This window comes from Carlito syrichta, unplaced genomic scaffold, assembly GCF_000164805.1.
Source record: "Carlito syrichta isolate Samal-C Ts95f unplaced genomic scaffold, Tarsius_syrichta-2.0.1 Scaffold309724, whole genome shotgun sequence".
Lineage (NCBI taxonomy): Eukaryota > Metazoa > Chordata > Mammalia > Primates > Tarsiidae > Carlito > Carlito syrichta.
Window position 1 is genome coordinate 687218 of NW_007253820.1, and position 14669 is coordinate 701886.

The following is a 14669-nucleotide window of genomic DNA, read 5'->3' on the forward strand; positions in this document are numbered from 1 at the left end:
AGGCAATCCACTCACCTCAGCCTCCCAAAGGCGCGGGATTACAGGCTGAGCCACCGAGCCCGGCTGGTCTGTAGTTTTATCTGGTTTTCTTATTAGGGAAAGCTAGTATCCTATTACCTTTCAATTTTATACTTCTGCATATTAAAAAGTTTCTTCTTTAAAGCAGAAACTGGGAAACCGGGCTAATTGCATATTACTGACATTAGAGTGGTTAACTTAAATATATTAATAAATTATCAGATACTGTTTTATCATTCATGTTAGTTATAATTCAGCTTGGGTGCATGTAACAGAAAACCCAATACAGTAGTGGTTTATTTAAAATAGAAGTGAGGCCGGGCTCGGGGACTCAGCCTGTAATCCCAGTACTTTGGGAGGCCCAAGTGAGTGGATTGCCTGAGCCCGTGGGTTCGAGACCCACCTGGGCAACTTGGTGAGACATCATCTCTACAATACATCAAAAAATGAGCTGGGTGTGGTAGTGCACGCCTGTAGTTCCAGCTACTTGGAAGGCTGTGGCGGAAGGATCGCGGGAGCCCAGCAGGTCAAGGCTGTGGTGGCCGGGAGCGGCCGCTGCACTCCAGTCTGGGCGACAGAGTGAGACTTCAACTCAAAAAATAAATAAAATAAAATAGAAGTGTATTTCTCTCCACAATTTAAAAATAGTATATTGGTAGTTATTCAGCACACTAGTACCATAGCTCAAAAAAGAAGTCATAAGAATCACTTCTTAATCTTTTGGCTAACATCAAATGTAGAATAAAAATCTCTCTGAACCCTGTCCTCTTGGGTTTTTAATGGAGGCAACATTACATAGGTATGATTGTTTAAACCACTGGCTGTTGGTGATCAACATGACCTTCAGCGGGAAATGTTTTGTACTGAATGATAATAAAAACACAACTTATCACAATTTGTGGGTTTAACTAAATTTCCTCAGTGGGAAATTTATTGCTTTTAAAGACTAGAGTAGAAAACATGAAAGGCCTAAAATAAGCCATCTCTGCTTTTACCTTAAGTTAGAAAAGAAAAGTTGTTAAAACTAAAGCAACTAGTATAAGAAAGGAAATACAAATAAAAGCAGAAATCAATGGAATGGAAAATAAACAGTGAAGAGATCAAAGCTAGAGTTGAATCTCTGGGAAAGATTAATAATATTGACAATTCTTAATAAATCTGAAAAACTGGGCTCGGTGGCTCAGCCTGTAATCCTGTGCTTTGGGAAGCTGAGGTGAGTGGATTGCCTGAGCCCGCGGGTTCGAGACCCGCCTGGGCAACTTGACGAGACCTCATCTCTACAATTAAAAAAAAAAATCAGCTGGGCGTGGTAGCACATGCCTATAGTTCCAGCTACTCGGAAGGCTGAGGCGGAAAGATCGCCGGAGCCCAGCAGGTTGAGGCTGCAGTGGTCGGAAGCAGCCACTGCACTCCAGTCTGGGCGATAGAGTGAGACTCCAACTCAAAAAAATTTAAAAAATAAACCTGATAGAGGAAAAAAAGAGAGACATCACTTCATATTATACAGAAATATTTATGCTATGACATTTTACATATGACATTTTAGATTAAATGGACAAATTTCTTTGAAAGATAATGAGTCACCAAAATGGACACAAGAACAAATAGTAAATCTAAATATCCCTATGACTGGTAAAGAAATCAAATCCGTAATTAAATAATGTCCCATTGTTTCTGGAACATCTCAAACTGTGTTTTTCCACTGTTCTCACACCACCACCACAACAAATTTCAACACAGAAGAAGACTTCTGTGACCAAATGTGTGAGGGTTTACTGCCCACCACCAAGCAAGCAATTAATTCTGCAGCAGACACCAACTGGATGTCCTCCAATTCAATTCCAACATTATCTACTTGGAGATAGTGTCAGATCCCACAGGTTGAGGGCTCAATCTCTAAGATTGATCCCCTTCTCACGCAGATGCCAGTTACAAGTCCAGGTCTTCAGAACTTCTGACTGACCATCTTCAATTTGGGGCTCCTATGACCCCCTCTTTAGATTAATTTGATTGAGAAGCTCACAGAACTCAGGTAAAATGTTTGTTATACAGTAGTGCCCCCCCCAACCTTTTTGGCATCAGGAACCAGTTTTGTGGAAGACAATTTTTCCATGGACCTAGGGTGCAAGGGGTATGCAGTTAAACTTCATTGCTAATGTTAATCTATATTTGCAGCCACTCCCCAGCACTAGCATCACCGCCTCAGCTGCACCTCAGATCATCACGCATTAGATTTTCATAAAGTGCACACAACCTAGATTCCTCACATGTGCAGGGTTTGCATGCCTGTGAATCTAATACCACCACTGATCTGACAGGAGGCAGAGCTATGAGGAGTGGCTTTAAATACAGATGAAGCTTTGTTCAGTTGCCTGCTGCTCACCTCCTGCTGTGTGGCTTGGTTCCTAGCAGACCACAGACTTGTAACTGGTCCATGGCCTGGAGGTTGGGAAATTGTTATAAAGGCGATTACATAGGTACAGAGGAAGAAATGCATAGGATGAGGTATGGGGTAAGTGGCACGAACTTTCATTCCCTCTCTGAGTGCTACACCCTCCAGGAACTTTCCAAACCCTGCCCTTTGGGGTTTTTTTGGAAGCTACATTATATAACTGTGATTCATTAAAACATTGGCCATTGGCAATCAACTTGACCCTCAACCTTTCTCCTCCCAGGAAGTTGGGAGTGGAGCTGAAAGTCCCAACTCTTAAACCACGCCTTTGCCTCCTAGTCACCAGCCCCATGCTGGAGCTGTCTACAGTAGGATACACAAAGACACTTGGGAGATTCCAAGGATTTTAGGAGTTATATGCCAGGAAACAGACAAAAACTAAATGTATATTTCACCATGTCACACCCATAAAGAAAATTCTTGGCTAGATCACTTCACTGGCAAATTTTTTTTTTTTGAGTTGGAGTCTCACTCTGTTGCCCAGACTGGAGTGCAGTGGCTGCTCCCAGCCACCGCAGCCTCGACCTGCTGGGCTCCGGCGATCCTTCCGCCTCAGCCTTCCAAGTAGCTGGAACTACAGGTGCACGCTACCACGCCCAGCTAATTTTTTGATTTATTGTAGAGATGAGGTCTCGCCAAATTGCCCAGGCGGGTCTCGAACCCGCGGGCTCAGGCAATCCACTCACCTCAGCCTCCCAAAGGCACCGGATTACAGGCTGAGCCACTGAGCCCGGCTTCACTGGCAAATTTTTATCAGACTTGTAAGTAATAAGTAATATCAATCCTATTTAAATTTTTAAATAAAATATAAGAAATGGGAACACTTTCTAATTTATTTTATGAGGCTCCTATAACCCTCGTACCACAATCAGACAAGAATGATATAGGAAAACAACTTTTTTTTTTTTGAGACAGAGTCTCACTCTGTTGCATAAGCTAGAGTGCAGTTGCGTGATCATGGCTCACCACAGCCTTAAAACTCCTGGGCTCAAGTGATCCTCCAGCCTCAGTCTCCTAAAGAGCTGAGATTACAGATGCACACCACCACACCTAACCCTAATTCATTCTCTCTCTCTCTTTCTTTCTCTTTCTTTTTTTGGGTAGAGACAGGGTCTCACTTTGTTGCCTAGACTGGTCCTGAATTACTAGGCTCAAGCGATCCTCCCTCCACAGCCTTCCAAAGTGCTGGGATTATAGGCACGAGCCACCACCCTGTCCGAAAATTATTGAATAATATTTCTGTGAACATGGGTATAAAAATCCTTAACCAAATAATGGTGAATTGAATCTACTCAGATATAAAAGGGATACTACTTTATAATCAAGTGGAGTTTATTCTAGTAATGCAAGGTTGGTATAATATACAAAAATCAGTTAATGTAATTCACCATGTTAACACACTAAAGGAGAAAAATCATATGATAATTTCAGGAAAAGCTTTTGAAAAGATACAGTTCGCATTTATGATCATCTCTCAGCTGCCTTGCAAACTTTCTTACCTGAATAAAGGCATTTACAGTAAGTGTAAATCTACAGTCCACATCTCACTTAATCATGAAATACTCATTAAGATTAAAAAAAAGACAAGGATATCTACTGTTACTATTGGTGGTCCTAGCCAGCGCAATGAGATAAGAAAAAGAAATAAAAGATAAGTAGATTGGAAAGGAGGAACTAAAATATTCGGTTTTTTCCCAAACAGATAATGTAATTGAGTATTTGGAAAATCATAAGGAATTTAGAAAAAATTACTAGAACTAGTAGTAAGTGAATTTAATAATGTCACAGAATAAAAAGCCAATATACACAATAAGTTGCATGTCTACACTGAAATACACTGAACATTTAGAAAATGAAATTTAAAATAGTTCAGGAAAATAAGCAGGTAATCCATTGGTTTGAATTCTAGGGCTGGCTGAGAAGCCTCATAGTGTCATTAAGTGATCTAAGTTTCTTTCGTAGAGCATGGTCTGTGAACGCTGTTGAAACTTCAGCTATCAGAGTCACATTCCAGGCTGGAATATGGAGGAAGGGTAAACTGAAATTTTTTTAAAAAATAACTGGGCACGGTGGCTCAAGCCTGTAATCACAGCACTTTGGAAGGCTGAGGCAAGAGGATTGCCTGAGCTCAGGGGTTCAAGATGAGCCCAAACAATTTGGCGGGATCTCATTTCTACAATAAATCAAAAAATTAGCTACACGTGGTAGTGCATGCCTGTAGTTCCAGCTATTTATAAGGCTGAGGCAGAAAGATTGCCCGAGCCCAGCAGGTCGAGGCTGTGGTGGCCGTGAACCCGCCACTGCACTCCAGCCTGGGTGATAGAATGAAAACCACAACTCAAAAAAAAAGCAAAACTAAAACTCTCCAGTTTTCTCAACTCTATTTAAAAAGATCCTTCCTGGAAGTCTCATATGATACTTTAACTTAGAGCTTATTAGTCATACTTAAGTCACATGGTAACACTGAGAAATGTAGTCTTTTTTTGTTTGTTTTTGTTTTTGAGTTATGATTTCATTCTGTCACCTGGACTGGAATGCAGTGACGGCTCACTACATCCTTGAACTCTGAGCTCAAGTGATCCTCCTAATTTTTGTGTGTGTGTGTTTTTTATTTTTTAAAGAGATGAGGTTTTGCTTTGTTGACCAAGTTGGTCTTGAATTCCTTCCGTCTCAGCCTCCCAAAGTTATGGGATTATAGGTGTGGAATGCCATGTTTGGTGAGAAATGTAGTCTTTATTGTAGACGACAGTCTGGCTCGGTTAAATGTCAAGGGTCTTATTTTATGGACAGAGGAGGTAATGGATGTTAGGATAGACAACATTCTCAGCCAGAAACAACCTTTAGGCTAACTGTTAGATTTGCAGCATATAAAAGAAAATTCTACTACAATGGCTTCAACAAAACCAATGTTTTTCTCTTATTTAAAAATAGTCCTGGGGAAGGTTGAGGCTGCAGTAAACTTGAATTATGCCTCTGCACTCCAGCCTGTGTAACAAGAGTGAGACACTATCTCAAAAAAAAAAAAAAAAAAAGTCCTGGGGAAATATCTCAAAAAAACAAAAAATAGAGAGAAAAGGACAATTATGTTAGGAGTCTGCTGCACTTAGTATTTTTGTTTTTGACAGCTAAATACTGGGATGGGTGGTATGCTGCTCTCCTTCAGTGTCATCTTTGACAAGCAGCTATATAGTCATGTTAACTCTTGTTCCTCCTCAGAGACAACGGACCCCAGATAGCCTATGTTCGGGACTTCAAGGCAAAGGTTCAGTATTTCCGGTTCTGGTGTCAGGTTAGTATTGGGACTGTATCTCTGTACTCCTTTTCCTTTGTTGTGTTGCTTTTATTACACAGTGATTGTGAAAATAATTAACCCATGGAAAAACAGGTAAAGTGGGAAGCATTAGAATCTATTTCCTCTTTTTTTTTGAGTTGGAGTCTCCAGTCTGTCGCCCAGACTGGAGTGCAGTGGCCGCTCCCAGCCACTGTAGCCTCAACCTGCTAGGCTCCGGCGATCCTTCTAAGTAGCTGGAACTACAGGCGCGCACTACCATGCCCAGCTAATTTTTTGATTTATTATAGAGGTGAGGTCTCGCCATTAGGGAAAGGGATAGATTTTATCCATTAGATAATTTGTGGCTTCTGTTGTTTAGAAAGTTAAGCTTGAAATTATTTAAATAAGAAAACATTGTCACTTTTTCCTCAGTCCCATTACCTTCAGATTATAGAAATTTTCAAATATAAGTTAAAACATTTCTGTTGTAATTGTAATCGGCCACTTTTATATCTAGCATTTGATAAAAATGGCCTTGATTGATAAATACATGAAAATCTCTGTACCTACGTGTTAAAATCAGAGTGTTTTGTTTTTGGTTTTTTTTGTGTGTTGGAGTCTCACTCTGTCACCCAGACTGGAGTACAGTGGCCGCTCCCGGCCACCACAGCCTCGACCTGCTGTGCTCCGCCTCAGCCTTCCGAGTAGCTGGAACTACAGGCGCATGCTACCACGCTCGGCTAATTTTTGATTTATTGTAGAGATGGGGTCTCGCCAAGTTGCCTAGGCGGGTCTCGAACCCGCGGGCTCAAGCAATTCACTCACCTCAGCCTCCCAAAGTGCTGGGATTACAGGCTGAGCCGCTGAGCCCGGCTTCAGAGTGTTTTTTTAATGAGATGTGATCACATATTTCCAGTGTACATTTACTTGGATTAATGATTTTTTATGAGCTCTAGATAAAATGAATGCATTAGTCAAAGTGTTACCATGATGAATATTTGTAAACTTCAAACTCTTATAATTAACTGGACCATTGGAAGCAAGAAGAATCTGAATGAACTGAAAGTAAAATTGAGTGAAAATTTATTTGACTCATTATTGAGAAAGCACTGTGCATATGAGATATTGTTTTCTGTTTTTCATATATTAAATAATTTATAGTTAGCAAGAGTGTTCACAAATGCTTTGGAAAACATTATTGAATATAAATTCATATTCATTCTACTTATTTCTTATTTACTTATAAAAGTAAATAAAACTTTTCCCCTTTTGGTTTTTTGATAGGCTATTTTAATGATGAGAGTTGACTTAAGTCATTCTTATATTTCAGCAACTGGCCATGCCACAGCATATAAAGATTACAGTGACAAGAAAAACATTGTTTGAGGATTCCTTTCAACAGGTACTGTTTCATTTATTCAATGGTTCTCCCCCTAGCTGTCACCTTTTGGTGTTGGCAGTTTAATCTGAACAGTTTGGAGCTTCTTGAGTTGTAGTTCTTGAAATTTTTAAATCTAATCTTATTGCCAGCTACCTTCACACTTAACATTGAGGAACATTTAGAGGTGTGTGTGTGTTGTGTGTGTCATGTGTGTTGTGCTTTTTGTTTTGTTTTGTTTTTTAATTGGGGTCTCACTGTCTTGCCCAGGTTAGAGTGCAATGGCACAATCATGGCTCACTGCAGCTTCAGGCTCAGGATGATCCTTCTGGTTCTTCCTCCTGTAGCTGGGACTACAGACCTGCACATCATGCCTAGCCATCAAAGAGAGCCTTCAGGGTTTAAATCCTTTATTTAATGACCCCCAAGCATCAGCAAGGACTATTTCTCATTCTAAGGGATGAGTTACTATGTGGAAGCAACATAGAAGCAGAACCTTGTTAGATGGGTGGAAATGAGAGAAGACTTTGTTTTTATACTTCTGCATTACTTAATTTTTACAAAAGTCTGTGTTACACTTATCATTAAACATTTTCTTAATGTAGGTAAGAAAGTATTTGGTCATTGGCATGAGTTTTCAGCTATAGTCAATTTTTCACTTGTTCTCAGAGCCTAAGTTCATTTACTATTTACCTTATCTTGCAGATATCACAAACAACTATCAAGTAAACATTAAGTGATTGTATAATAGAGAAAACTTAAGTGACCAGTAAAAAGAAGGCCTTAAAACATCTGATTAGTCCTTATTTTGTAGCCAGATATGGAAGTGATTTTTTATTTTTGCACATTTGTGATACTGTAGTAGCTACAGCTTTAAGAAGTATCAAACTGAGCGGGGCTTGGTGGCTCAGCCTGTAATCCCACGCTTTGGGAGGCTGAGGTGAGTGGATTGCCTGAGCCCGCGGGTTCAAGACCCGCCTGGGCAACTTGGCGAGACCTCATCTCTACAGAAAATCAACAAAAAAAAAAAAAAAGTACCAAACTGAATGCAAAGGGAAAAGCGTTGACGGTAGCTGACTACTTGCTTTTATAAACCGTTATGTTCATTTCCTAATGGAGCCTCAGTTATTAACATTAAAGGAAAAGCTGATTGGCATCCTACTGTGTAGGAACAGGCAGCATTTTAGGGGGAGCTGGACCTTGACTTGAGGCCATTAGAGAATTACAAATAATTTCCTTGATCTGATGTGTCAAAGGCCATTCCCCACTCCAGTGCTTGGCTTTTTCTACTTTTTATATTCATAACCATCCTTTCATCACTGAGCAGTCAGTCTCTGTTGGGACAGTTTCTTTAAAAAGAACTTGCTGGTAGCAGTGCTGAAAGGATGCAAAACATGATTAAACTGTTTCTGTATCTTTTGATGTTTGAAATCTAAAGACTTTTCCAACCGTTGTTTAAAGCTGTCACCCTGTATTTAACATCTACCAAAAAAATAGTTTATAAAAAGTTAAAATTTGATTGCTTAAGGGTAACAAATCTAACAGCAAAATTAGCATCACATTTTCTGATAACTGTTGGACAAAATTGCTCTGGTAGCACTTCTTCTGTCAACATGGCACAACTGGTTATGAGGGAAACTGTAGGAGAAAAAAAAATTTTTTCCTTTCATATTAGGCATTTGTTAACAGGAATTACTTAAAGATAGTTTAGGATGAACATGGTGGTTCATACCTGTAATCCTAGCACTTTTGGAGGTCAGGGTGAGAGAATTGCTTGAGATCAGTTTGAGATCAGCTTAGACAACATAGTATCTATGACAATAAAAAAAAATAGCCAGGTGTGGTGGTATGCGCCCGTAGTAGTCCCAGCTACTCAGGAGGCTAAGGCAGAAAGATCGTTTGAAACTAGGAGGTTAAAGGTGTGTAGTAAACTGTGATCATGCCACTTCACTCCAGCCTGGGTGACAGAGTGATACTCTGACTCAAAAAAGAACAAAACTGATAGTTTAGTTTTGTGACATTTCTCATTTGTGATACTATATATCTAGCTTATGGTATTTGTAATATGTTTGTCATAAACATGTTCATATGTCATAAGCATTTAATTGAATTTTTTTTTATCATACCTGGGATTTTCTTGTTTGGGTGGGATGTGAATTCATAAAAGTAATATATCCATTTTGTGATGAACTAAGAGAACAGGAACTGAGTAAATAGGTTACTTACTGATTCTCTCTGGATATATAAATGTGAGAGTTTATTCTCATCACTGGACAAAAACCAGAAATTTTATCACCTTCTCCCTCTCTGGGCCCATCCATTTTTTTCCTGAAGAGTGATTAATATATGCAATACTGTGCTCACCCAATTTTGGTCAAATAGTACATAGGGGGAACCAAATGGCCTATCAATGTAGCTCAGTAATGATACTGTTCTTCAGTGGCGATTCTGTTAACCACCTATAGTGGGACACAAAATTTGAGTAGTTTTTCTGGCTATGTATAGGTTACCACTGAGAATGAGTTTCCAAAGTTTTCTGGGTTCTTTCTATAGCCACTGGTTTTTATTTCTAGGATAGCCAATTAGCTGTTATGTACTTTTGGCTGTGAACTAATGCCAAACCTAACGAAACCAAAAATCACTATCTAACCCCTGACTAAGGCTGTAGTTACTCTGTGCTCTAAGCAATTGATGTAAGCAACTTTATAAGTCAGTAGTAGCATTATTAAAAGTAAAGCCATGTGTGTGTAAAGTATATAAAAATATAAATATGTATATAAATATCATGAAACTTAAAGAATTTTCTACATGTGTGGTTTTGACTACACAGTCAATACCATTCTATGTCATGGGGGATTTAAGTTTCCTATAATGAAGGAAATTTCAGAGCTGGAAGTGGTAGACAATGTTTCAAGAACTTCTTTCACCAATTTTTTTGCATTTTTTTTTCATAGATAATGAGCTTCAGTCCTCAAGATCTGCGAAGACGTTTGTGGGTGATTTTTCCAGGAGAAGAAGGTTTAGATTATGGAGGTGTAGCAAGGTAGTGATAATATGAATACTCAGAACTTAGTTCCTTTCCTCCAAAGGTACCATTACACTTTGCTTGCAAGTATTACTTTCTCAATCTTATATTTTAGGAAAATGAAATGTAGTAATTATATCTTTTTAGGTACAGAGTTTCGGCAAATATCAATTCGGTACTTTCTGTATCACATATTTAATCCTCAGGATAATCCTGTAAAACAGAATTTTCCAGGTGATAAAGACATTTAGAGACTCACCTAACACACATAATAAGTTGTAGAACCTGGACGCAAACTTGTATCATCTAACCAGTGGCCAGTGTTCAGTCAACTACCTCATATCTTCCACAAAGCACGTAAGACTCTATAGTGATCAGGACGTTTTTCCCCACCACAGATTACAGAGATAGATAATAGTCACTCAGTTGCCAACTGAGATTAACATATCTATCATGAGAATATAAAAGACTGTATAAAATAGGAGTTTGAAGTCTTAATTCCGCTTTCCTTATATTGGAGCTTCTAATCCAATATTAAAAATTTGCAAAGCAGGTCGGATACAGTGCTTCACACCTATAATCCCAACACTTTGGGTGGCTGAGGTGAGAGGATTGCCTGAGCTGACAGGTTCAAGACCAGCCTGGGCAACTTGCTGAGACCTCATCTCTACAATAAATCAAAAAATAAATAAATAAATTACAAAGCAGTGGCATTATGCAAATCCAAGGACTTTAGGGTCAAGACTGGACACTTTGGGAGAGGATTTTGTGAGAGGATTGCCTGAGCCCAGGGGTTCAAGACCAGCCTGGACAACTTGGCAAAACCTCATCTCTATAATAAATTTTAAAAAATTAGCCAGGCATGATGCTGTACACCTATAGTTCCAGCTACTTGGAAGGTGGAGGCGGAAGGATTGCCTGAGCCCAGCAGGTTGATGCTGTGGTAGCCATGATCATGCCACTGCACTCCAGCCTGGGCAGCTCCAACTGCAAAAAAAAAAAAAAGACTGCATTTGAATCTTTTTTCTGCTCCCAGTAGTATGACCTTGGCCAAGTATCTTCATCTGTAAAATAAGAGTAGTAATGTCTACCTTTCCAGGATTATTGTAAAGAGTGGAAATATTAATTATTAATGACCTAATTCAGAGCCTGAGTCTTTGTATACTAACTACTGACTATAGTAGTTCTATTTATCTTACATTTCCACATTTAAATAAAACTATTTCAAAATATATGAAGTAATCACAGATAAATAATGAATAGAAGCATTTCATTTTGTATAAGTTAAAGATAACTGAAAAAGAGGACAATCTTCTTCCTTTTTCCTTTTTTTTTTTTGAGTTGGAGTCTCACTCGGTTGCCCAGACTGGAGTGCAGTAGCTGCTCCCGGCCACCGCAGCCTCAACCTCCTGGGCTCCGGCGATCCTTCCGCCTCAGCCTTCCAAGTAGCCAGAATTACAGGCATGCGTACCATGCCCAGCTGATTTTTTTTTTTTTTTATTGTAGAGATGAGGTCTCGCTGCCCAGGCGTGTCTCGAACCCGCGGGCTCAGGCAATCCACTCACTTCAGCGTCCCAAAGGCACGGGATTACAGGCTGAGCCACCGAGCCCAGCTTCATTCTTTTTCTTTTCTTTTTTTTTTTGAGGGGGATGGAGTCTCATTCTGTCGCCCAGACTGGAATGCAGTGGCTGCTCCTGGCCACCGCAGCCTCGACCTGCTGGGCTCCGGCGATCCTTCCGCCTCAGCCTTCCACATAGCTGGAACTACAGGCACGCGCTACCACGCCCGGCTAATTTTTTTTGATTTATTGTAGAGATGAGGTCTCGCCTGCCCAGGCAGGTCTTGAACCCGCGGGCTCAGGCAATCTACTCACCTCAGCCTCCCAAAGGCGTGGGATCAGGCTGAGTCACCGAGCCCGGCTATCTTATTCATTCTTAATCAGAAAGTCAGCTATATTCAAGTATAAGTAGCATGGCCACCAGAGGCCTGAATTAACAAGAAGAGAGGTCTGGTGTACAAGATGATGCCACATGTACTGCCCCACATCTGCTCTACCACCTGTGTTAAATAATTTTAGTAACTATAATGTTATGTTAATATGGGTTTGAATTTTCACAGCATCTGAATTAGTTTCTCAGGGAATTTTTATAATAAATGAGTGACTGTAATAAGTGCTTTACTGACTGAAATTGGAAGACTTCATATTCATCTAAGATGTACAGAGTAGTGGCACTTAATGGGGATCATTATGGAACTTAGAAATAGATGAAATATGAGCCCACGGGTTTGAGAACAGCCTGGACAACTTGTTGAGACCTCATCTCTACAATAAACTAAAAAAAAAAAAAAACTATCCAGGAATGGTGGCATATGCCTATGGTTTCAGCTCCTTGGAAGGCTGAGGTATAAGAATCGTCTGAGCCCAACAGGTCGAAGCTGCACTCCAGCCTGGGCAGCAGAGTGTGACTCCCACGCAAAAAAAAAAAAAAGAAAGAAAGAAAGAAATAGATGAAATATTTGACTTATTTTAGCCACTCTAATCACATGGATCAACAATGTATTTTAAATGTACCTATGTATAGTATTTCACTGATTCTAAGACTAACATTTTCATATGTTAATGTCTCTGAAATTGGGATGCATAGCCCAAGTATAATTGAAAAAAAATTTTAGTGGTTCATCAAGTAAAGTTGTAATACTGTCTTAGATTCTTTGAAATATAATAATGAGCAGTTGTATAGCCCTCATCTTTGTAAAACAGATGAGAGTTTGAACAGAAGCAGTCAAAATCAACATGAGATTAGAAAACTATCACCAGCTGAGGTGTATTCCTGAGAACTTTGTAGCATTGCTCTTTGATTTGTTGGCATGGTTATTTACAAGATTTTTCATCCTAAGTTTTCTTTTGATTTCAGAGAATGGTTCTTTCTTTTGTCACATGAAGTGTTGAACCCAATGTATTGCCTGTTTGAATATGCAGGGAAGGATAACTACTGCTTGCAGATAAACCCCGCTTCTTACATCAATCCAGATCACCTGAAATACTTTCGTTTTATTGGCAGGTTTATTGCCATGGTAAGTACAGGTGAAGAACTGAAGAACTGTGTGTTTACTTTGCTAATTGAGCAATACTAAATTTTCTTCTATATGCTATAGCAGATCTTATGACAGAAAAGTTTTTTAAAAGAAGGATTAATCTAACATTGTGAAGTAAGATAACTGTTGCATAGTTATCCTAACTGGCATTGTTTCCTTTTTTAATAGGCTCTGTTCCATGGGAAGTTTATAGACACAGGTTTTTCTTTACCATTCTATAAGCGTATCTTGAACAAACCAGTTGGACTCAAGGATTTAGAATCTATTGATCCAGAATTTTACAATTCTCTCATCTGGGTTAAGTAAGTTTCTGTTTCCCTTTAATTTACTAAAATACGGTTTATTTGCTTTCATTATGGCATTGGTATACATGTGTAATTGGTTCTTTAATTTAAGGATCAAACCTGTCATGTTATTCAGCAGTAAATTTTACAAAAACACACCCAAGATCTTAGGCAATAATATGAAAATCTTAGAGCACTATCTTCCAATTTCTTCTTATTTTGATGTTAAAGTTTAATATTAATTATTTAAGAACATAGGCCTTTAATTTAAAGCTTTTAAATTATGATTGAATTGGTGAATATAACCAACAGTGCTAATTTCATTTGTACAGAGAAAACAATATTGAGGAATGTGGTTTGGAAATGTACTTCTCTGTCGACAAAGAAATTCTAGGTGAAATTAAGAGTCATGATTTGAAACCCAATGGCGGAAATATTCTTGTAACAGAAGAAAATAAAGAGGAATACATCAGGTGAGCAATTGCACCCTTGGACATAGTTTACCCTTTTGTTGGATTGCAGCATGTTGATAATTGCCTACTAATACCAATGGGCAGTATCTCAAAATTCATTTGTCTTTGTACTCATCATTATCTTATCTAGGCAGTTATTTCTCATTTCTAAAAATAGATGCTTGTTTATTTATTTATTTTACATTTATTTTTATTTTTTATTATAGAAGTAAAGATGGCATCTTGCTATGTTGTGCAGGCTGATCTTGAACTCTTGGCCTCAAGTGATCCTCCTACTTTGACCTCCCAAAGTGCTGGGATTATAGGCAGGCACAAGCTACTACACTTGGCCAAAAAGAGGTCTTCAGAAGTGTTGTTAAAAGAGCTATAAGTACTGGGTGCAGAAATAGTGCTAAATAATCCCAGCATTTTGGGAGCCAAGGTAAGAGGATTGCCTGAGCCCACAGTTTCAAGACTACTCTGGGCAACTTGACAAGACCTTGTCTCTACAATAAATTTTAAAAAAATTAACGAGGTGTGGTGGCGCACACCTGTAGTTCCAGCTATTGGAAGGTTGAGGTGGAAGGATCACCTGAGTCCAGCACGTTGAGGTTGTGGTGACCATGAGTGTGCTACTGCACTCCAGCCTGGGGAGCAGTGAAACTCTGACTCAAAAAAAAGAGCTTTAAGGG

General features: G+C 39.1%; 1 protein-coding gene across 4 annotated transcripts in view; it reads left to right on the top strand.

Moving 5' to 3' along the window:
- ITCH (itchy E3 ubiquitin protein ligase) overlaps positions 1-14669 on the top strand; it is a 148752-nt gene that overhangs the window by 110938 nt on the left and 23145 nt on the right. For all 4 annotated transcript variants that reach the window (XM_008067625.2, XM_008067626.2, XM_021717385.1 and 1 more), the window contains 6 exons: positions 5687-5759; positions 7072-7143; positions 10074-10162; positions 13061-13220; positions 13410-13543; positions 13858-13998. In XM_008067625.2, the coding sequence (XP_008065816.1) occupies positions 5687-5759; positions 7072-7143; positions 10074-10162; positions 13061-13220; positions 13410-13543; positions 13858-13998 (669 nt within the window). The remainder of the gene's footprint in view (positions 1-5686; positions 5760-7071; positions 7144-10073; positions 10163-13060; positions 13221-13409; positions 13544-13857; positions 13999-14669) is intronic.